This window comes from Takifugu rubripes, chromosome 14 (genome assembly GCF_901000725.2).
Source record: "Takifugu rubripes chromosome 14, fTakRub1.2, whole genome shotgun sequence".
Lineage (NCBI taxonomy): Eukaryota > Metazoa > Chordata > Actinopteri > Tetraodontiformes > Tetraodontidae > Takifugu > Takifugu rubripes.
Genome location: NC_042298.1, coordinates 4057792 through 4079921, shown reverse-complemented (window position 1 = coordinate 4079921; position 22130 = coordinate 4057792). Strand labels below are relative to the sequence as shown.

General features: G+C 45.7%; 4 protein-coding genes across 10 annotated transcripts; 2 read left to right on the top strand and 2 right to left on the bottom strand.

Moving 5' to 3' along the window:
* Positions 1-7: 7 nt before the first annotated feature.
* Positions 8-6047, bottom strand: LOC101063224 (zinc finger protein ubi-d4). 6 transcript variants are annotated; one of them, XM_011610534.2, is made up of 11 exons: positions 5904-6047; positions 4581-4741; positions 4333-4452; positions 3938-4134; positions 3666-3758; positions 3370-3454; positions 2739-2921; positions 2060-2191; positions 1843-1955; positions 1587-1668; positions 8-1311 (listed from the first exon to the last, which is right to left on the bottom strand). In XM_011610534.2, the coding sequence occupies exons 1-11, from the start codon at positions 5933-5935 to the stop codon at positions 1226-1228; spliced, it is 1284 nt and encodes a 427-aa protein (XP_011608836.1). In that variant the 5' UTR covers positions 5936-6047; the 3' UTR covers positions 8-1225. The 6 variants fall into 6 exon arrangements, with proteins under 6 accessions (XP_011608836.1, XP_011608837.1, XP_003970290.1 ...); XM_011610535.2 differs by having other exon boundaries at positions 4345-4452; XM_003970241.3 differs by having other exon boundaries at positions 2787-2921; positions 4345-4452.
* Positions 6048-7145: 1098 nt separating this feature from the next.
* ttc9c (tetratricopeptide repeat domain 9C) lies at positions 7146-9160 on the top strand. Its single transcript, XM_003970240.3, has 4 exons — positions 7146-7249; positions 7761-8108; positions 8195-8377; positions 8617-9160. The coding sequence occupies exons 2-4, from the start codon at positions 7796-7798 to the stop codon at positions 8763-8765; spliced, it is 645 nt and encodes a 214-aa protein (XP_003970289.1). The 5' UTR covers positions 7146-7249; positions 7761-7795; the 3' UTR covers positions 8766-9160.
* Positions 9161-9501: 341 nt separating this feature from the next.
* Positions 9502-19594, bottom strand: LOC105417329 (uncharacterized). 2 transcript variants are annotated; one of them, XM_011610532.2, is made up of 5 exons: positions 18216-19594; positions 13420-13630; positions 12834-13043; positions 12711-12791; positions 9502-12595 (listed from the first exon to the last, which is right to left on the bottom strand). In XM_011610532.2, the coding sequence occupies exons 1-5, from the start codon at positions 18471-18473 to the stop codon at positions 10107-10109; spliced, it is 3249 nt and encodes a 1082-aa protein (XP_011608834.2). In that variant the 5' UTR covers positions 18474-19594; the 3' UTR covers positions 9502-10106. The 2 variants fall into 2 exon arrangements, with proteins under 2 accessions (XP_011608834.2, XP_029703405.1); XM_029847545.1 differs by having other exon boundaries at positions 12711-13043.
* Positions 19595-20019: 425 nt separating this feature from the next.
* On the top strand, positions 20020-21002 carry map1lc3cl (microtubule-associated protein 1 light chain 3 gamma, like). Its single transcript, XM_003970239.3, has 4 exons — positions 20020-20204; positions 20274-20329; positions 20408-20514; positions 20593-21002. The coding sequence occupies exons 1-4, from the start codon at positions 20147-20149 to the stop codon at positions 20783-20785; spliced, it is 414 nt and encodes a 137-aa protein (XP_003970288.1). The 5' UTR covers positions 20020-20146; the 3' UTR covers positions 20786-21002.
* Positions 21003-22130: the final 1128 nt, after the last annotated feature.

The window sequence follows — 22130 nt, the reverse complement described above, 5'->3', positions numbered from 1 at the left end:
CAGTCCGTTACCACAGGTGATATCAGAGATATTTATTTGTCAGGCTAAATCAGTTTCAATACCAACAAAATGTAAAAATAAAAATAATACAACAAAGTACAGCATCTTACAAATACTCATAATGGAGGTATGACATATCAGAATAACCAAATCAATCCAAACATGTCACAGTCATAACAAAAATAGAAAAAGTCAGTACAGTACATAGAATGCATCAGGAGCTATATACTTGTGTCTGCTATACCATATACTTTACAAAATTCTACTAGAAAATACTCCCAGTACCAATGGAATATCACACAATATAAAACTGTAGAAAAATAAAAATACAACAATGACCCAAAATAAAACATGTGTGCATTCATACCGGTGCAATCTGCATGCAAATTTGCCTCAGTGGGACAAATTGGAGAAGCAGCTACAGTTTGCAAATGATTCTGTCGCCTGGCCGACAGGCGGCTGTTCCAAAGTTACAGGTGAAGGTTTTGTGGCTGCTGTCGCCTCCTCGGCACTGGTGTGACCACCGGTCAGTGTTTCATGAATTTAAGACTAATCTGTATAGTGTTTGGTAAAAGTTACATCAGTACTGACGTTTTGGTGCAACGCTAACGTAAATAGGACAAAGGTTTTGTGCTGACCCACTGATTTAACGAGCCTGTTGGAAGGTGACTGCGATGTGACTGACGTGACGGTGGACCTTGGCACTGACTGGAAAACCCTCAAAACAATATCAATGTTCCAATTAGACAAAAGTACACAGACAAATGCCACTACAAAAGTCCACTAGTATCAGAACAATAACAACAGTATATTAGTATAATCAACATCTTTGACCCTACATGTGGATATATTCTGATTCCCACATCCAGGGAGTAAAAACTGATAATTTGGCAGAAAACAAACTTACTGACATTTCTGAGAGTGGAAAAGGGTGCACATAATTAGCCTCGATGCTATTCCCCCACGGCGACAGATGTCCGTGCGTCTACGCTGTAGAGATGATCAAGGGTTTTGACAGTAAACTGCAGGGACTGAGCAGACAGGTTGGTAGTGATTGGTTTGATCCCCCATCGTTGACATTAAGACTGTTGGAGCTGATCTGCAATCTGATTCAGCTACTTCTGCACAGAGCCGGGGGCTCCGGGCCGACAGGCGGCCTGATGTTTCCGTTGCCTGCAGTCGGGGGGGGGGGGGTCCTGATACGGAGGGGGCAAGAGTTGCGGCATCACTCGGGACCAGAGTTCTGGTTTTGCTGATATATGGAAGCTTTGTCCTTCAGTAGAGCCAGGCACAGGTGACAGCTCCAGCTTCCTGTGAAACGGAGACAGGCAACATGATGTCATCCCCATGTGCCACAACACACACCGGCACGGCTGTTTAGAAGCTCTGACTTCTGAGATGAGTTCATCCCAGAATCAAGGCGAATGTGGTTGATACTTGAGGAATTTCCATCAAACATTTCAACACAGTGATGAAATTCCACCAGATAAGGGAGACGAGGAATTTTGGAATGGAGACAACTTTTGATAGACTGAAGAAGCTCCAGGCATTTAGAAACATGGACACACTGTAGAGCGTTGACTTACCCTCCGGAGGCTCAGTCATGGGAGGACTTAGACAGTACATGTGATAACCTCGGTCACAGTCATCACAGAACAGCAGCTGGTCCTACAGAAACACAGCATGGTCAGTCAGCTGATTTAAGAGGAAAGAATGCCAAAAAGTACCACAGCCACAGAACTACGCACGGGCTCTGAACTCAGATCAAAAGCAAACGATAACTGGCGGACAAATGACATAAACAGAGGTCTTTAGAGTAAAATCAGGAATAAGGAGCCTCACGTCGTTCTCCGAGGTGCCACAGACGTTGCAACACTTGCACTCGATGCACTGCCAGCGGTACGTCTTCACGGCGGCCATCATCACTGGTGTGAACTGCAGACATGTCGGGTGTCCTGCAGCGAAGAAAAATCCAATAAAAAATATATCTGAACCTTGCCACCCCATATTGACCCCCCCACCATTTATCCCTACTGGGAGAGACCTGACTGGTCCCTACCTGAGCGTCCACAGTCTGAGCAGGACACCAGCTCCTCCGATTGGCCGGTCTTTTGGTTTAAGGTGGAGTCTCCCAGGCAGAAGTCACAGTAATCGTTGGGCAGTGCCAGCCCATTGGGCCCCTTCTTAGCAGCTGAATGGGAGAATGAGTGAAGAAGCCGGTCAACGCGTGTTAAAATCTCAAAGACAAGAAGGTTGTTTTTAATGCGATTCTCCCAGATGATCAAATCAGAATTAGAGAATTGGGATCAAGTCTGCTATAATTATGAAGCACCATTTTGTAAACCTCAAAGAAACACCACCAAACACCAGCTTTTTAACCCAAATACACACTAATAATGAAATGATTCCAATGATTCCACCATTACAAATGAGTGATAACTGAGAAAAAAATGCTTTCTGAATGTACTCTCTAACAATGTCGCGTGCACAAAAGAAAACGGCAATGCAATGGATATGTTGGAAGATGAAAAAAAAAAAAGATGGATATGCTGGGGGCGGGGGAAGGCCAGAAATCCCAAAATTCAATGTAGGCTTCAGCCAGCAAGAGTCTTATCCCAAGATTTAGGATTCCAAATCATCATGAAAATCAAAAAACTGACAGTGGAACAAAAAAGGATGAGGAAGAGAGAGAGACAACCTTTGTACAAACACATAGGCTAAATTGCATGCAGGCAAACCTCCTTCCCCTCTCTCTCTGTCTCTCTCGGCACTAGAGAGTGACTCACTCTTCTGCTCCTCAGGCTGCCGAGGAGTGGGTGGTGCCTCGATCTCCTCGCGGTCCTCGCCCTCCTCCTCGGCCAGGTGAGAATGCGTATAGTGGTAGCTCAGGCCTGGACGGTTCTTGTAGCGCTTCCCACAGACTGACACACACACACGGTCACACAACAATGTTACAGTGATGGTAGCCACCATCGGGGTGCGGAAAAAAAACCCCAAGGTGGAACGGCCAAACGGTGCTGTTCACCAGCACAAACCGGCTCGATTTAATCTGTACTTATTTTCACCTGGTTAATATTTAACTGCGGCGCTAGTAGAAAACTCAGAGCTGAGACGAGCATTTGCACAGCGAGCAACGGCCAGCTGGAAGTAACAGAGCGCACACGGAGCGACATCTCCAGGAAGGAAAAAAAAAAAGGGGGGGGGCATTCAGACGTGCTACTGTTGAGTTTCTGGGCTGTCGATTTTAAGCTCCGGGCGGGGTCTTTCAGATGGCGCCATGCATGGCAGACGGGTCGTTCTTGTCTTTCACAGGTAAAAGCAGAAGCTTTTGTTGCCAACATGCATGAAACCATGGAAACGTTTACTCACTATCGCAGGCATAAGGCTTGTCTCTCTCCTCCTGAGCTGCTGCCGCCGCCTCCTGTTTCTTCTTCCCATTTTTGTCACTGCGACCCTGCAGATGTTAGCAACAGTTGTGCAAAAGTATTGGATCAAAAACTCTTCTGGCTTTTTAGAGTTCAACAGAAAACACAGTCAAACTGATTTAAAGAGGATTGTTCCTGGAGATAACGACATGGGGGAGGAAATACGCATCCTGCCCACGATGGTACTGACTGCTCAACATTGGTACCGCCGCCGTGACCAAGCTGCAAGCCAGCGTTTACCTTCGACTTGCTCTTGCCTCGTCTCTTTGGGGTCTCATCTTCAAAGTCCTCATCGTCCAAATCATCCAAGTAGTCATCATGGTCCAGGACTCTCTTCAGTGAGAAACGCTTGGTTAAGTCTTGCTATGGTCATCTCTTTAACATTTCCACAAGATCGTTTTAACAAAAGCAAAAACAGTCCCGCGACTTCCTTCACTGAATCAGAGTAAAGTCGCGCAAACCAAAACTAATAATGCACATATTAAACAGAATATCATCAAAGAGCTACGAACCTTGCGGATGCGGCCAGATGATGTGTGAGTGGCTGCAGATGTTGCCGGAGGCTCAGCAGCTGCCAAATCCTCCTCGGGGCCACGGACGTCCGTCGCTCCACTCCTTCGGTCGAGGGGCTCGCCCTTCAGCAGAGCCTCCAGGCTGCTGCCGTCCACGGCTCCCAGCGTCTCTCGCTTGAGACCCAGCTCTAAATCGGCTGCAGGCACAACGCAAAACCAGCTGTGACTTCACAAGAACAATGACCGACACACCAGGGCCAGCAAAGTACTTTTTGAGAAAGCAGGGTGATGTGATTTCAAATCATTTATACCAAAATAAACAACATATTGGAAACATTCTGCACATAAAAATAACAACTAAATAATATTAAGGATATATATTTAAGTTTCTTTACCAGTGTTGATACCTGCTTTCAGAGATGGGAACGCCAACCGAGGGTCTTCAGGAGGGGTGGAACGCCGTTTCTTTCTCCAACGACGCGCTGGGTAGGTGTACAGCTGTCCTGGAGCCACACCTTTTAGGAAGAAACAGCGGAAACATCAGGTGGTTTTAATTTGTTTTTATGTATGGTACAGAAAACTGAGGGGTGTTGAATGTATTTTAGTATTTGTTAATGTAATATGACAAGCTTTTATGACAGACCTGCACTCCGATGTCTCTTCTCCATCCAGATATAACAGTTGGACTGGGCTACACCGGTTTGAGAATCCAGAAAAGGCATGAGAATACTTCGCTCAGCACACAAGCGTGCATTGTAACTGTGGCACTGTTCCATTGCATCTCTGTAATACTGCTCTCCCAGCCTGAAAGGAACAAGTCGAGTGACAGGAAAATGTTTTAAATAATGCTTACATTAATACACAAAAGAAGGGATATTTTTACAAGACAATTAAGAAATCTAAATGGCAAACGCATTTTCTCCAGTCCCATTTCATTACCTGACCAACAAATTCTGATAATCCACAAGAATGGTATTGATCAATTTGAATGCAATTTAATTGCATATATATGTTTCACAAGAATTATTCCCAGGTAAATGAGTAAATTTATAATGACACAATCCAGCTCAGTTAGTTATAAATATTTGATGTATTGACGTAAAAACATGCGACAACAAAAAAAAACCTTAATAGTTAATTACGAACACGAAACATCATGTTGGTTGATAACAGTTAACATCTGTTAGTTGGAAATCGTGGTGAATTCCCAACATTCACATGTCCCAATGTTACAAAAATGGACAATTAACAAGGCACCTAGAATCCAGAATCCACCTAGAATTCCAGCGGGGGCTTATTTGCTACGTTTTGTGTGCAGCCGCCACATTATAGATGCAGGTTTGTTTCATTTCGTCATAATATCAGCAACAATATCGCGGCAGCCATCTTCGCTGTTAGGCAAAGCAATCAAGTGCGCGTCGCATCTAAAGGCGCCTCTTCATAAACGCGCCTCTCTCAGCCCAAGCAGCTCCATCGCGTTCTGGTGACACCCTGATGGTGTCAGATTTTCCGTTCGGGTGTATTTTAAAAAGACTCCCGGCATCGGACAGGTCTTGATGACACTGTCTGGAGAACAAAAGGTCGACTGTTAGCGAGCCTCGTCAAAACAAAGCACCCGCCAAGCTCGAAGGGAAACAATGAAAAATGACTCCCCGTATATTTGAACGCGACTGGCAACTTTTTCCAATAAACGCAGGTCAAAACCACAGCTGCCAGCTGCGTCGGTGGGTTTTACAGGTTAAAGCGCTGCTACGCAACTGTTTTACCTCATTTCTGGTTGCCCACAGCTAACCGGCTAACGCTAGCCCACTTGAAAACGTTATTCTCTTGGGGAAAGCGACGCATTAAAAAACCGAGCATGCTAAATTGGCACCTTCATTAACCCCGCGACAACGTGGTAAGTATTGGCCTGTACAATATCCTCTGCATTCGTTTTTACTCGTACAGTAATTAATGATAAACTTACAGCTTCACAACACTGTCGACGGCCGCCGCCATATTTGCTTATTGCGGTTGTGCAAAGTGCCACTGCGCATGCGCCAAACACTGCCTCTATAGGCTGAAGGCGGGAGCTAGATTTTATTAATTCGGCTTGGTCACTGCATTGTCTTAGTATATAGGTTGGAGAGAAACTCTTGGTAAACAAATTCCCACTCTTTTTTTTTTTTTATAAAACCGCGGAAGCATTTCCAAACCAGCCAAAGGCCTGTAAATGCATATCGATAATGCTCCGTGCACCCTGTCGTGACAGGCAATGAAGGAAAAGAATAGCCTTGATAATTTTTTTCTGTTCTAAAGGTCAATTGGACGTAGTTCTAAGAATCCCAATATGACCTGACCATCACTTGTCGATTGCCATTTTGCAAATCATGCTATAGCGATGCCAAAATTCTGCGTCCTCGCTTTCTGACCCACTTCCTGCCTATGTCGCGTTTCCACTGACGGTGTCACATCAGCTGGTACTGTTTTGGGAGGGCCTTTCCACTGCAGAAATATTATCCCCTCTTAACCTACACAGGGTTCCCATCACCACAAGCAAGTAAACACCCTGCAGTAAGCTGACAATCAAAGCATGAACGGGAAATTACTACTTTTCTCTAATTCTTAAGTTGTACTGTCGAATTGACCTTTACTCTCATCTAGTGTCCAGAAGGAGCTTCTGAGCTCTCAGCAAACATATCCTGTTTTCCATTCTTCCCAGAGACAAAGCAATGCTGGAGAGACAAACAGGCTAGATGATTCTTTTGTATCCAAGGTAAGCATCGTATGTTTGGGATAGTGAAAGACAGTGGCTGGCACCGTGTATGGTTGATGCCAGCCAGCGACATTCGTATGGAGAGGTACAAATGTCTTATCAGAATTGGTGCTGGCACGGCATGTACAAACTGTCTACACACACACAGAACAAACAAAAAACACATTTGCCTTACTCAACTGTATTATAATGCCAAAGGGCAAAATATTTTGCAGGGTTAAAACATTACCAAAATCTAGATGGCACAAATAACACTACATAGAAAACATAAGACCGTGTACATTGTCGTATAATAACCACAAAACTAGTAACGTCAGTGTTTTGGATTTATTGAAAATGCTTTGCAGGATCAAACTCTCGCACTTCTACTTGTGCCGAGAATCAGGGTCCGAGGGAGGCCGGTCGGAAAGCGATGAGGCGGAGTTTGGCGTCGCCATAGGAGGATTCGGATTGTCTGCCGTAAAGCAGGTAAAAAAGAGGGAAAACTGTGGCGCATGCGCAGAAATGGTATGGCGCAGATCTGGTACCGGGTGCACGTCGGGAACTGATAAGGCTTGGTAAAATACAACATTTCATCTGCTTTTCTTTAATTAACGAATAACATAAATTCAATAAATAACATGGAAGATACATTCTGAGTTGCTTCATAAATATTAAGATTTGTGAACCGTTGCCTAATGTGACAAAGCAGAATAGCTGATGCTAGCAGCCATGCTAAGCGCTTGAACAAAACTAGTTGAATATTATCAACATGTTTTCCGTCGCAGCAACACGACCGTTGTAATTCTTAAACGTAGCGCAACAGTGCTAAAATATACTCACAAATATATGATATGATTATAAAGATTGCTCGAAACGAACAATAAGAGTGCTTCCAATAAAGGTGTAAATCACTTTGCTGTGCTAATTGTTCTAGAGATCAGTACAAATAGCATTTGTTGTTTGTAATTTACTGTCAATAAATGTCCCGATCATGAAGGTTCCAGATAAAATACGAGTTTTCAAACTGCTCTTAATTCAGCTGTTAACAGCTGCATGTTTATTATGATTTATTATTTATCTCATCAGCTATCTGACCTGTAATTGAAGCTGAAGAGGAGGTCATGGATGTGCAACCTGCTGCAGCAGCAGCAGCAGAACCCAGTCCAGCTGCAGAAGGCCACTGTAGCAGCACACCGGTCTGGGCTTTGCTGGAGCAGGCAACTCAAATGAAAACAGAAGGCAATGCCTTTTATAGAGACAAAAACATCCGCTCTGCCATTGGTCGGTACCATCGTGCACTATTGGTTCTCAGAGGGCTGGACTCGGAGGTGCTTTCCTCTGTGAAAGGATTTGGACCAGAGAGGCCTCCCCTCACCCCTGAACAGGAGGCTGCACTGCGAAACACACAAGTGGACTGCTACAACAACTTAGCTGGTAGAGAAAATTGTCAACCTTGCAAAGTGTAGAAGTGGTCCAGGCCAGAAAATTTCACATTGTCCTGTATGCACTTGTTTTTCCAGCCTGTTTACTGCAGAAAGAGAGCGTTGACTTTGCTCGGGTACGGGAATACAGTCTGCAGGTTCTGATGAGGAGACCGGATGATGTCAAAGCTTTGTATAGGGCAGGAGTAGCCGCTTTGGAATTGGGAGATGCACAGACCGCCAAACACTATCTCACCAAGGCCTGCAATGAGCAGCCTCATGGTATGAACGAGACTATGTTTGGCTCTTTTTCAACAGATGTTTTTTCTTTGTATGTTTCTAAATCTTTCAGTGTTTCATTCTCAGTCTTTAATTGTGTCTGAAGTGGCAGGCTAGTGGCAAATAAAGCACAACATTTGTGATCTGTTGCCTCTTTGTGGTGTGAATAAATCTGTTTAATTACATTTGAGACATGTTTTTCTAGCAAACAAAAGTGTAAATGGGCTCTTTTTTTTAAACAGATGCCAAAGTAAAGAAGCACCTGCAGAGGGCTCAAGAAAAGCTGACCCAGGACCTGCAAAAAGAAAAAGCCATGTACAGAGGCATGTTTTCCTCCAACCTTAAAAGTGGAGAACCCATAAGCCAGTCTAGTAAAACTGGTGAAGTTTAGCCTGCCAGCTGCTCCACAAAGACAAAAAGCCTCAATCTGAGAGACTCTTGTAGTATAATTTCTCACGGGCCAAGTGAAGAAAGTAAATACCGGTATCTTCATTGTGGGTGGATGAGGAGAGTGACAATTCTAAATCATCCCTAGTAAAATTAAGTGTTTTATGGCGAAGAAAGGCTGGTTGTCCCTGCTGAAAATAGAAACTTGAATACATGGAATTTGGTTTCCTAGCAACAGACACAATATTGTTTTTCCTAAAAAAAAACACTTAAGTGAAACTTATTCATTGTAATATTCTGAGTCTTGCTTTTGCAACTGCAGATCTGACACGTGAATGTTGATTTTGTATTATATGTTCCTTTTTTCCTTTTAAAATAAATGATGGCAAAGCTCTAAAAGGCATTTTTTAAAGCTACGAAATTTAGGAAGGTAATGCACAGTGCAAATATTGTCATACTTTTCTTTATTAAGTTGTCCTTATTGTAATTCATTATTTCAAAATCCTGAGCACAATATCAAGTTAAAGAATATTTGCTTAGTTTTGGTCATTATCTGGCAAATATGATTGTACTTCAAAGACAATATTGCCCATAAACAAAGAAGAGCATCACATTCTTACAATAGCTACAGTATAATCACTGAACAATCACAGAGCTGCATGCAGAATGGACAAATACATTCATACTGGTGGTTACATGATGCTTCAACCAATATGTAATGAAGCAGCTTATAGCTAATTTAAAGAGTTTATATTGAAGCACTTTATTCTACGGAGAACACCAGTACACCACAGTGTTAAGATGTCAAAGTTTTTGACACAGTATTGATACTAGGAATAGCTGAAACTCAAGGTTTGTGGCTTCAGCAGATCTGTAAAGATTAAACCCGTTTCTCACTCATCCTCAGTCACATTTCTTCACGAACCATGCTGCATACATAAGTGTTCTTACTTCCTGATCCTGGGAACACGCCTCAGTGCATCGTCAGTAAGGGAAGGTTGAGAAAAGTGCAATTATTTGGCTCTTAAAATGTCCAAATTTTCACATAACAAGTTTCTGAGGGGGCTAACTGTCTGTGACGGTTCACAAAAACATTTCCTGAATGTAAAAGAAGCCAAAACGGGATACTAAGTGTGTTGGGAATAACCCAACAAAACACTGGTAGAAGAAGGAACTAGCGGATGTCTTATTGCCTATTGAGACTAATTTATCTGTCACAATAACCATAAAACTTTGACGTTTAAATATTTAAATTAGGATGTTTCCCGCCACGAATGAATATTACAATGATTTCTGAGGTTTTGAACATAGCATATATGTATAAACTCCGATTATTTTACAAATATCACTTCTTGGATGGCTTTCGTTTGAGACTTAGGGACCTCATGGAGCCAAACACTTTCCTTCCCAGGTCCCTCAGCGATCGAGAGCGTTGTAGAGGCATCCGTGAAGGAGGAGATGGAGAAAATGAGGGGGATGAAAGAGGGGAAATGGAATGACAGCTTCCTTCCAGACTCTGAGAACGAGAGAGATTGAAGAGGCTGGCAGTAGAGGACAGGCGTTTGTCTTCCCCCTTGGTGCTCAACAGTCTAACCGCTTCGTCTCTGCTGACGTACAAGCCACCCTGGGCCACATCTAGTGAGGAGACCCAGTGTGCCTGCTTTGTGGTCTCCTCGCTGTGGTTCCGTGGCACCAGCAGGCCTTGGGACTCACTCCTGAACAAGGCCCTCCTGGAAAGCTTAAGACTGGAGCTACGTCTCTCGCCTTCTTCCTTGCCCCTTCTCTTGGAGAACATGGGTGAGTTCTGGAATTTTGACCTCCGGTCATTGCTGCTGGAGGAAGCTTTCAGCCTCTGGTGCTCCTTCCTCCAGCTTCCAACACTGTTCCTCCTGCGACTGTAGCCGTACTCAGCTCTGTCCATTTCTTCCTTATCACATTCTGAGTCTTTGCCCCAGAGGCGTGCTTCAAAACCTTTCCAGATTTTGTTGTTTTTCTTGGGTGTCTGAACTGTTGATGGTTCCTGCTCCTCACCCCAAATGGAGTTATAGTTCTCTCTCTTGGCATAACTGCTCACTGTGGCTGCCCTGATCAACTTGTGGGAGGCATGTTTTCCTCTGTAAAGACCCTCACCTTCTGTCCTTTTCCACCCACCACTGCCCTCGGGACTTGCCCCACTCTGTCGGAGCGATCCACCCCTTGGGTGGATGCCACCGTGGTCAAAAGGAGAGCTTCTTGTATTTGTGCGAGGCAAGGAGCACTGAAAGGGGGCATCCCGCCGGAAAACTGAGAGTGGGGTGGACCCTAGAGGGGATGGTTGGAGAGGGCGGGGAGGGGAATGGCTCCTCCGGTTGGGATGAGAGGCTGGAGATGACGCTGTCGAAGAGGGAAGGTCTGAGGATGATGGGATCTGCTGGTAATTGCAGTGTGAGGCATACTGGGAAGAAGGAACATGGATGGACTGGTAGGGGTGCATGGGACTGCTGGAGTGTGACAGTGGGGGGGTGAGGCTGGACTGAGACTGCGGAGAATGAGTGACACTGAGAGACAGCTGTATGGGTCTCTGGGGAGTCAGATCATTTAGTCTCATATAGTCAGCTGACTGCTCAGTATCTGTTGTCAAATAAGTTTTACTGTGACCCCTTACCTCACCTGCAATATCTGTTTGGAAGCAGTCGATATCCAGTTCCACACCTTGCTCCATGAGTCCAATGACAACAGCCCTAGAAAGACCAGAGAGGCGCGAGATTTCCTCTACGATGTTTGAGTCTTCGCTTAGTTTGGGGTTGGACTCTTTGATCAAACTGCTGCGTTGAGACCCAGGAGTTGAGCCAGACTTTGCTGCAAGCACAGGTGGTCCAGTCTCCGGTGGGGCACTGTTGCTCCAGTCTAATGAACGGGAGAAGGCAGAGGATGACCCAAATCCGGGACAGGATCCAGACCCTGAGGTTACCTCTAGAGAACTACGATGGCTCAGGTTGCTTGGACATGTTGAAATGCGAGGCCGTGTTCTCAGTGCTGGGGTGGGTGTAGTAGAGGGGAACGACGTAGCAGAAGCTGTAGCAACATCTGTCTTCAAAGTGTAACTTTCCTTTTTGGGATTGTCCAAAGCAGCCTGGGCAGAAATTGAACCAGGACTCAGGTTGAGGTTGAGGTTGAGGTGAAGATTTATGTTTAAGTCCTCTCCAGTGGCTGAAGGAAGGTTACCCAGGTTGATGGAATTCCTTGTGGCTTTTTTACCAGCAGCACTAAGGCTAACTCTGGCAGAGTTACCCAGCAATGACTTGCAAGGGGTGATGCTGAATGTATTACGGCTTTCAAAGGCAGAGAGGGACTGGGTGGAACCGTGATTCTTGCCTTGACTACTGAAGCCTCTGTGTGTTACCGGTGCTGTGGCACCCGCACTGAGATCGGAGGTGGAGGAGCTTACACGACTGTGGTACTGGCGAGCCAGTCTAGTGATGTACTGTTCCAGATGTGTGAAGGAAGGGGGCTGTTGAGACTGGACATGCAGAGGTGGGGCAACAATGGGCTCTAGTATTTCGTCTGATTGCGCTACTTCAGGACTCTGAGAGCCTGATTGCTCCTGATTCAGGAAGTTGAAGAGAGGGCTCTGAAGGGCAACGGCATGCAGCGGGCTGGGGTAGGAGTACACTTCTTTGGTCCGACGAGACACCAAGTCCATGCAGTAGCGCGGGTCCAGCTGGGGTTTTGGATGGATAGAGGAAGAGGAGGAGGGATCAAGAATAGGAAGGAAGGAGGAAATGAGAGAGTCCCCTACTCCTGAGCAGAGATCAGAGAAAAAACTGAGACCCGTTGCTTCAAGGTCACTTTGGGCTGCAAAAAGATGTTTTAAAGGAAACATATTAATTTCGTGATTATACAGGAAGTGTATTGTCTGCATGGTTAAAGAGATTTGGGTGATACGGAGAATTTGACTGCACTAGCTCACCTGGAACTGGTGTCTCTGCTGTTGTCTCGCCACCTTCCTGGGCTCTGCTCTGCTGTACAGGCTGCTGCTGCTCCTGTTGCTCCTGTTGCTGCTCCTGGTGCTGCTGCTGCTGCTGCTCCTGTTGCTCCTGTTGCTGCTCCTGGTGCTGCTGCTGCTCCTGCTGCTGCTGCACTGCACCTTCTGTCCAGAGGATGTCAGGGTTGTCAGCAGACAGCACAATCTGCTCCCACAGCTTTGGAGCTCTGGTTAGCGGCGCTGCTCCAGCAAGAGCCGCATCACTGGACACTGAGTAGCTAGAGTCTGACAGCGAGCTCCCACTTACTGAATAGAACCCTTTAAGAGAGGGGGGAGGGGGGAATCAGCACACAGGTCTTGCATCATATCTGTGATAAAATTCTTATACACTCCTACAGAAAGACAGAAGGTATGCAAGAGCAGAGGGGGAGGAATGTCAAAGTTGACTTGTGTGTGGAGATTAATCAGCGTTTGAAAGATTGTGAATAAGAATTTGGCAACCCAGGCTTAAATGTTGACTCACAGAGTGAGAAAAGCACACAGTGAAGTACACAAAAGTCAACGGTTAATGTTTAGTCAGGCTCTTCTTGCACAAGGGCTTTTATCAGAAGGCTTTAAACTATCAGAAGGCTCCAAACTAAGTGCAGTAAACTAGTGTTTAGTGTTGGGGGTAATGGGGTATTTACGTGCATACCTGAACTAGGTCTGGAGTCACTGTCTATATGGTTTGTACCACCGGATTCTGGCGTTGAAGGAGAGAGAAGGTCTGACGGCACATCCCAGGACAGAGTAGACCAGCGTGAGTTGTTTGCCCTGTTTGACAAGGACTGGCTCGTTCTATCACTTGCACTCTCATCTGGGCTGTTCTGATTGGGCAATATAACCAGATCTGGTGGAGACGGAGCCTGAAAAATAATGTAACATGTAATTTTATGTATAAACGTAGTACCATTTTCTTCTGTTCATTTTGCCATCATTGGTACTGCTTCAAGTGTAAACTAGGACCCCAGTGGGCATGGTATATACATTACTGGGACATATTCTCTAAACAGCATTGTGACAAAACGATTATGTACGTATGAGATTATATAACTGACAATTATATAAATGACAATTACACTGTGATTATTATAAAAAAAACAAGCATCCCCCATCTTCTGCTGAAGGCCAAACTGAACCTTGACACAGTAACTGTTTATCAACCTACCACCCCCGGTGTGAAGAAAAAGATAACGTCTATGTTCAGCTATGTTCCACAGCTGTGGAGGAGAGCCTTAAAACAAAAAACTAAGAGCTGGCAATGCCATTTTTCTATCTTTCATCCATCTATTACCAATGATCTAATCGTAATGGGGGTGTGCTGGAGTTTATATACCCTGAATTTGTTTTCACCCAAGTACTTTGGTTGTGGACTGAGGAAGATCAAATACTGCACCGGGAACAGCTGAGACAAGTACAGGACGGACATGCGACCTCCACACAGACCCAGACCAGGACCAGACCTGTACTGCTAACCACAGCACCAACGTGCCACTTAAGGTGCTGCGTTGTAAAACACCTGAAGTACCTGGATTTTTATATATTAATGAGACCGCTTCTCTTGATTATTATAATGCAGTGCTCTCTAAGTCAAACCATGGTGGCTGACTTATATTGTACATCCAAAAATTCAGTTACCAGAAACACATTCAAGTGATGCTGCAACTCTTACCGGAACCTCCAAAAAAAGAGGCCCTATAGAAAACAGCAACAATAGCTTTCACCCCATCAAGTTGGCCCACTGCCTCCATTTCCTAGATTAGTCAGAGGTCTGTGGAGTAACCCCCTCCTCAATTATCCTCCCCCCCCCCACACTCAAGAAAAGCCCCTGCATTATAGTGATCGAAGTCAGACAAGAGAGGCTCTGTGAGTGGCACTGATCAATCCTCTTGTTACTGAGGAAACAATATAGGTAGTGACTCACTGCTGTGGAGGGGGTTTTTTTGTGAGGGGGGGGTTGAAGACCAATGAAACAACAAAGAGAAGCAGAAGGGAAGGAGCGGTGCACCGGGGACAGGAGGGAAGAGTTGCAGACTTTGAGGCTAATCTCCCCTTTTTCTGCAAAATCAGGAGCTTAGAGCAGCGACTCTCTCCGTTTTTCACCCCCCCCCCCCCCCCCCCCCGGGATTCTGACGGGTTTGCCCACCTGAGTGGGTGACCAGAAAAACCAATGAGAGGGACCAGAAAAAAAACTTAGGCGCAGACTGAAAAATAAGAGGGTGAGTCACCGACCACGAAGGCAACACAGGGAGGGGGCGAGTGGTTGCCGGGTGAGAGAGAAGGGCATCTTGAAGGACCCCCACCTCCCCCCTCCCCTGACGAATAATCCCCACCTCCCACACTTCTGTAATATCCTCTGCACTCACCATAGCTACAGCTGCTGGCTCACTGCTTCTCCTCCCACACAGAACTACAACAGTTCCGGCGAAATCTTTAACTCAACGTGAACTCGCAACCTGGACTTTTAGTGACTCTTACAAGGTCTGAAAGTGCAGCTTTCGTATACTGCGAAGCCAGACTCAGTTTGAAACATCTGCCTTGATCCGATTATGTGGAGAAACCTCCCAGAATTAAAACGATTAAACTCATCATGCAGTGTGGCAAAAAAGGGATTATTCAGTTTATCACTGTTCCAATTTATTTATAGGGTTTTTCTATATTTATATCTGGCATTATATGGAGTAGTGTCTCATATAATTTCAATTAATGTCAATTATTCATAGCCACTCATCCTCCTCCAAAATCATATGCATAGTATCTTTTTACACTAGTGGGAACATTTATTGAACCTTCGTTTAAGCAAGTCCTGAGTTAACCACTGGCCGACAGCAGCCGAGAGTCGTGCTCCTTTACAACACGTGTTATAAGGTCACACAAAAGCCTTCTCCATTTTGGGGTCTCTTATATCATCTTTTTTATAGCAAAACTGCAGCTGTGGCTGTCATTTCTATGTTTCATCTCCCAAACTATAAATATAAATACAAATCCTCCACATTGAAACATTGTTTGAGGCAGATTCTAGAATATTCTCTTACACCAGTGCTTGATTGAATCGCATGAGGAAGACAGAGGAAGAGGTGGGGGTCTGCCCAGGGTAATATGATATTCCTACATGAGATGGAGCAGCCCCTCTGGAGTAATACGGAGGCAGTGCATTGGTCGATTAAAAGATAATGCTACAGTGATTGCAGCTGCGCCAGCAACACACCTCTTATCGTAAATGCATTACGTCATTCCAGTGAGGCGGACTGGTCAGCACAGAACCGGGTTCGGGACTCAGTGGTTCTACACAACGCAGGATCCTTCAGGAGATCCCTCAGGAGACTTTTCTATCACACCTTAAGCTGTCAACTTTACAGACTTCCTTTGTTTTGGTGAACTCAGGAGGATCCCGAGGCCAGGAACCAGAGACAAAAGCAGTCTCGCTCCACAAGTCAGAGTAATGGCTCCGTGTAAGATGATGCCTTCAGATGCTCGCCCTAATTTCAAAACAGGCTGCGTTTGGGACAAAGCACCCCAGAAGAGACATCCACACTCCCGATTAGTTCCTCAAATGTTTTGTTTCATCAACCAAAAACCTAAATCATCAACTAATCATGAGGGGAGAAGCCACGAGCACATTTATCAGACCTTTGTGTTCATCGCAGCAGTTGGAGTCTATTCGCTGCAGTTATTGTGTATGAAATTAAAGGGCACTTTGCATAATTTCAGTTTCTCCCACGTCTGGACCTCTCTGTGCTCTCAGCAAGGACAGATTTATTTTGGAACATTGAATGGCAACAATGTTGACTGTGTTTCACAGTGATGCTGCCGAGTGTGAAAACACTAAAGTTTCCTCCTCCAAGCCGGATTCTTCCTGTGGAAAACAGAGCATCTCCATCTAAATTATGTACGTTAAAAGAACATGTTCATGCAAATGAACACCGTATTGTCAAACTGCCTTCTTCTATGGATTACACCACTATACAGCCATAATAATCCTCACCTATTAAAAACCTGTTTGTACTGTATAAAGTCTGTCCTCTCCCAGCAGTCTGCTGATTAATTTTTAGCTTTAGCATAATCCACCTCTATTGTTAGGATCATCCAGCATATTCTCCCCTGCTCACTTTTACAACAACAGAAATAACAATTTGTATCCATTTATGCAAATGTTGTGTTTGTTCGGCAAAGGGCAGGCGGTGGGCAGAGCGCCGTGCCGCTCCTCTACACGCGCAGCCCGCTCCCTTCGGAGGTGAGAATGAGCAATAACGCTCGGCCTCTCCACAGGATGGAGAAAATACAGAGGAGATGCTGGGAGGTGGGCGGCGAGGACAAGCAGCACATTGTGAGGCACATGTATGCCCTCGATCAGATGCCGCTTCTGCGCTCACATAGGAAGGGTTCATTATTTAGTTTTATATTTAGTGTTGCTGTCTTCACTTCAGTGCAGCCTGTATAGGGACTACTTAGACAGACGATGACTCATAGCGCAACGCTCTGATTTGCTAATATAAGGCACTCAAAGTGACTAATGGCATTATTTAATCTGGCCAGAAATTGGAAAATGTTGATGGAATGATGCTGAATTTGTTGCACTTTTAAAGATTCATCTCATTATTCTGTGACACTGTGCATAAGCTTGACCTGTTTAATGAACCAAAACTGTTAGATTGGTAGAATTGTTAGAAACAGTCCTACCGGTGCCAAATGTGGCTCAACAGTTTGCAGCTTCTCCTGTTCCTGATATAAAAACCCTGCTGGGTGCACTCACACTCGCCTTCGTCATTTCTCCAGTCGACGGAAACATCCTGGTGACTTCGTGGGTTCAGCTCTAGTTCACGTTCAGGAGCCGTTTGAGTGTTCAGGCCTCAGGATGGAACCTGGCTAATAGTTCAACCTTCTGCTCAATAATGAAAGAACTATACATATCAGTCAAACTTTGGGGAGGGGGGGTAACCTGTATATCTCCCTGCCTCTGAAACCTTTGATGCACCAGGACAGAGGGAGTGACAGTGATGGGTTTGCACACTTGCAATGTGATCGGTAGGTGATGAGGATTGACAGGATGAGCCAAAATGACCTTTGCTGCTGGAGAGCTTTACTGCTCACAGCTGGGAAATGCTGCAGTGTTTCTTTTCTGTATTGTTTCTCTCACTTTAGCGTTTCCTCTCCTCTAACCTTGAGGTAGGGCATTGGGCCAGTATGCCAGGAACCTGCACTAGTAGCCTGACCTGAATGACATTTGCTCAACAAGAGCGGCACACACACTCATGCTGTGTAAAATGATCGGTCCGTGCTTGGATGATCTCTGGCACCATCTGACACGGTTGCGCAGCCAAACCCAGGGGCAGGGGTACAACCTATCTACTGAGCCATGGGTGGGTGGGGGGGGTGGCTCGTTGGCAGATGACGATCATCCCTGCATTCATATTTAATAATCTGGGCATGTAGAGATCCGTGCTGACTGACCTGTTGCCTGCGGGATGTCGCAGAGCCACGATTCGCGGCGCTCTCCGGGGTTCCGCTCTCCTCCACCGGGCCTGGCACATCAGCGTCGGCGGCTGCAGGTGCTCGGGCTTCCAGAGCGGCGTCTACCATCTCCAGCTGTTTGCACCTGAGAACCTCCAGCTCCAGCACGCCAGCCAGCGTCGCCTTGAGGCGCTCGCCGATGCGGACGCGCTCGGTGCCCGACCAGAGCGAGTTCACACAGCTGCGGCGGCCGGCCATCCTCGTCGCGCCCGGACGCGCCGCGGACACCCCGCAATTGTCGCGCAAATGGATAAGGAGAATAAACTGGCTAAGCTCCTGATCCAGGAAGAGCCTCGCAGGTCCGGACGAGCAACATATCAGCAGTTTAAAGGATTTCAGCGGATAATAACGCAATCACCAGCATCCGTGAGGTGCCACGCGTGTGCAGCTTCACTCACTGGCAGATAATGTGACTGAATCCACCGACACAAAGGAGTAGCATCACCCAGCCATGTCTGATAACAAACCGGCTTGATCTCCCGATGGCACCGTCTATTTCATGTCACCCATTCGCTTCAGAGTAACCATGGCGCTGCGCTCCGCACACTGCGTCCCCGCTGAGACAATGCAACGGGGGCTAATAAAACGTTACATGTGGAAGCTGGTGGCGGAGAGGAGGAGGAGCCACTGCGCCAGGAATGCGCATGGATTGGCCGGGGAAGTTTTTCAAATGGGGGGAAAAATTCCCCCCGAACGTCCAACTTTGCACTTTACAAGATGTCACCGGACAAACAGTCACATTCCTGCGGCGTTTCCACAGAGGCGGTGAAGGTGTAGGGTGACCTCATCGTGCCATATATTTGTCACTGTTATTGTCATTCTAAAGGCTCAAATATCCTGCAGGGGCCTCGAAACCCTTGAGGGAGAGAATAGGCCCGTGAGAAAAGACCTATTCTCCCCCCGAAATAAAAATGAATGACGTCAGATTCCGCTATACTGAGACTTTCAGCAGTTATGAATGTCACTGTGACAAACCGGAATGTGACTCTATAATTTATAGCAGCCATGATCCTTCCCTCACTCATGCACCTGTTTATTCCAGGGCCTCGATGTCCCATTTATTTTAAACCAGAGCCGCAGCAAGAACTAACCGGTTTCACTTGGAAAACGCAAGTTATTGCTATTGCTGGCGAAGCTCTGAAATGACTCTGTATTGCTGACGTGTAGATCACGTGTGTGTACTGAGTTCTGCACTTTTGAGAGGCGCAATAGTCGCTTCCGCCAGAGCCCTTATCAGCCAAAAGAGGGCGCTCTTCGGCCACCACAGCGCATCCGTCTCACATTTGCTTCTCCAAGCTGATGACTGAGGGCACATAATGATGCATTTCAGCACAGTTGAACACCTCCACATGCTCCACTATGCAGCAGGTGATGCAAATGGATGAACTCTGACCCCAACTTAAAGCTCCAGTGTGGTGTCGAACAAAATTTCATAACGAATTGAAATGCCATGGCCCTCAAAATGTGCTCAAAAAATCTAACAGCTAGAAGGACCTATTACTGTTACATGCAGTCTATGCCCTCATTACATGTCTGCCTTAATGTTTGCAAGCTGTTCGAGACAGCGGCACCACAATTGCACGTAAATGTGAAATTGAGCTAAGCAGGGTACGTGAATGTGTGAAACTACAACACACTGCTCCACCCACATCGGCCCGCCACCACGAGGAGCACGTCTCTAACCCTAACCCTAACCCAACTCCTCCTGTCTATTCCTCCTATAAAACCACGGTGCCCGGAGCAGCCTGCTGGGGTTTGCTGACTCTCACCCGAGGGGACTTCACTGTCATCCTGGGCCAGACCATCACCACCATCCACGCTGCGTCTGTCAGCACTGGTCTCTGCAAACTTCCCCTAAGGATCAGACAAACATGGCTCCTTTTGAAAAATCCATGGAGGTGATGCCCTTCAAACAGAGGAAATGCCTCGGTAATAACCTATTATCTGTTTATTACATTGTTGTGTTTACATCTTTTTTAAAAATGTGTGTCTTTCTAGAAACAAGAAAAGATGAAGTGTGCACCATTCGCTCTAAATTCCCCAACAAATTGCCTGTAAGGTTCCACTCAATGTTTTAAATGTAAAGCCATCAGTTTTTTGCTAACAGCATAGTCGCGTGTTTTTGTCTTCAGGTAATTGTTGAACGTTACTTCCGTGAAAAGACCCTCCCCCTGCTGAACAAGACAAAGTTCCTGGTTCCCTTTGAGCTCACCCTGGGTCAGTTCCTGTGTCTGCTCAGGTAAATGATTTGCACCCATTTGTGCTGGCATATCTTTGTCCACCTCTCGGTCACCTCTCCTGCATCTGTCTCTGTCAGGAACAAGATTGATTTGGACTCCTCCAAGACTCTCTTCCTCCTGGTAGCAGAGAGGAGCATGTCTTGCATGTCCTCCAGCATGGGAGACATTTATTCCCACCACAGAGACGCAGACGGCTTTCTCTACATCACCTACGCCTCGCAGGAGATGTTTGGGGCGCCTGGTCGGGGCTGCCGAGCCGTGCCTGCGTAAAATCGACAGAAAGAAAAAAGAAGAGCCAGGAATGAATGTGGTGGTTCTTACCAGGGTTTAGCACTTACGTCCTCTACTTCCTCTGGCAGGCTGTCACGGGTCCCTTTGAAAATGTGAAAATGTGGCACTCAATGAAAACATGGATGTCAATTTAATGCTGCTGATTTGTTCTGTATCCAAATGTACGACAGGAATAAATGCTTGTCATTTTAATCTGCTGTCGTTGTCCTTTGTGTGATATTCAGCATCTACCCAAAAAAATGAAAAATCAGTGGGAAACCTATGGAATACCTGGAGTTAACATTTACATTATAAATGCGGGCCACTTCTCTTCATAAATGGAATTAATAATTACCACCTCAACATACAGTAGGTTTAATGAATGAAATAATTAATAAGTGGTTCCTTTGGATATTAAAGAACCATTTTTTGGTTCCAGGTGCTTTTTAATTTTAATTTTAAAGCATCAATCAATCAATCCTTTTCCATGGCCTTTCAGGTGCCCCATTCCTCACCTGCCTCCGTGATGAGCCACTCCTTCCACAGGCCCCTGCTATATCAGGCTGGCCCATTTAAGCTGCTGCGAGGGTCAGTGTGTCAGAGGGCCGCAAGAACTATTTTGGGACACACAAGTGACCCAAAACACCGAGGCAGCGGGCTGACGGGAATTCAGATGTTAAACAAAGAAACAGAAGGTGAACTGTGTAAACAGTGGAAGAAATGCAGGGAGGAGGGGAAGAAGAGCGAACGCCCTGTCGAAGACAGGAAAAAGGAAAGCCTGTATAGAGGAGATATACACAGGCATGAGCAGCCATACCTCCCCTCACTTCACACCACTGAGAGGATTCCAGCAGCTGTGCGTTAATGTATTATCATTCTGCTACTAGACACGACGAGGAACACAAATGAGTTTTAGTGAGTAGCACTAGACTAACAGTTCCCCGACACTCTAGGTGAAATTTCATTAGATATTTAGTAATTGATGACTCTTGTGACTGCAAAAAAGGTTCAAACTATGGTTTAGGAAACCATTTTTAGCTGCCTGCACTAACAGTTTATTAATTGTAATCTTCTTTTTTTAAAGAAGAAAAATTCAAAGTCATTATTTTTGAGTATTTAAATGTGTACACCTGTCCACAAAAAAGCTTGAAGACACCAGAGGGCGCTTTTAGGCTTTATTGATATTTACTGGCAGAACCGGCGTGTGTACGCGCGTGCGTGTGAGAAACTGAGCGGTAATCGATGCAGTTTTTGTGTGCCTGAGAGACAACTGGATGTTTAGATTCATTTCATGCACATATTTGGCCACATGAACCCAGAGTTTATTAATTAAAGGTTAATTATT

Excerpts from the sequence above, each read along its gene's own strand:
- LOC101063224 (XM_011610534.2), bottom strand. The coding sequence starts at position 5,935 with ATGGCGGCGGCCGTCGACAGTGTTGTGAAGCT. Across the intron at positions 3,759-3,937 it reads CATCTGGCCGCATCCGCAAG|AGAGTCCTGGACCATGATGA; the intron begins GTTCGTAGCTCT and ends TTCTCACTGAAG. Across the intron at positions 1,312-1,586 it reads CATGACTGAGCCTCCGGAGG|GAAGCTGGAGCTGTCACCTG; the intron begins GTAAGTCAACGC and ends TCCGTTTCACAG.
- map1lc3cl (XM_003970239.3), top strand. The coding sequence starts at position 20,147 with ATGGCTCCTTTTGAAAAATCCATGGAGGTGATGCCCTTCAAACAGAGG. Across the intron at positions 20,330-20,407 it reads AATTCCCCAACAAATTGCCT|GTAATTGTTGAACGTTACTT; the intron begins GTAAGGTTCCAC and ends TTTTGTCTTCAG. Across the intron at positions 20,515-20,592 it reads CAGTTCCTGTGTCTGCTCAG|GAACAAGATTGATTTGGACT; the intron begins GTAAATGATTTG and ends TGTCTCTGTCAG.
- ttc9c (XM_003970240.3), top strand. The coding sequence starts at position 7,796 with ATGGATGTGCAACCTGCTGCAGCAGCAGCAGCAGAACCCAGTCCAGCT. Across the intron at positions 8,109-8,194 it reads CTGCTACAACAACTTAGCTG|CCTGTTTACTGCAGAAAGAG; the intron begins GTAGAGAAAATT and ends TTGTTTTTCCAG. Across the intron at positions 8,378-8,616 it reads CTGCAATGAGCAGCCTCATG|ATGCCAAAGTAAAGAAGCAC; the intron begins GTATGAACGAGA and ends TTTTTTAAACAG.
- LOC105417329 (XM_029847545.1), bottom strand. The coding sequence starts at position 18,473 with ATGGCCGGCCGCCGCAGCTGTGTGAACTCGCTCTGGTCGGGCACCGAG. Across the intron at positions 13,631-18,215 it reads CGACATCCCGCAGGCAACAG|GCTCCGTCTCCACCAGATCT; the intron begins GTCAGTCAGCAC and ends ATTATTTTTCAG. Across the intron at positions 12,596-12,710 it reads AGCAGAGACACCAGTTCCAG|CCCAAAGTGACCTTGAAGCA; the intron begins GTGAGCTAGTGC and ends ATCTTTTTGCAG.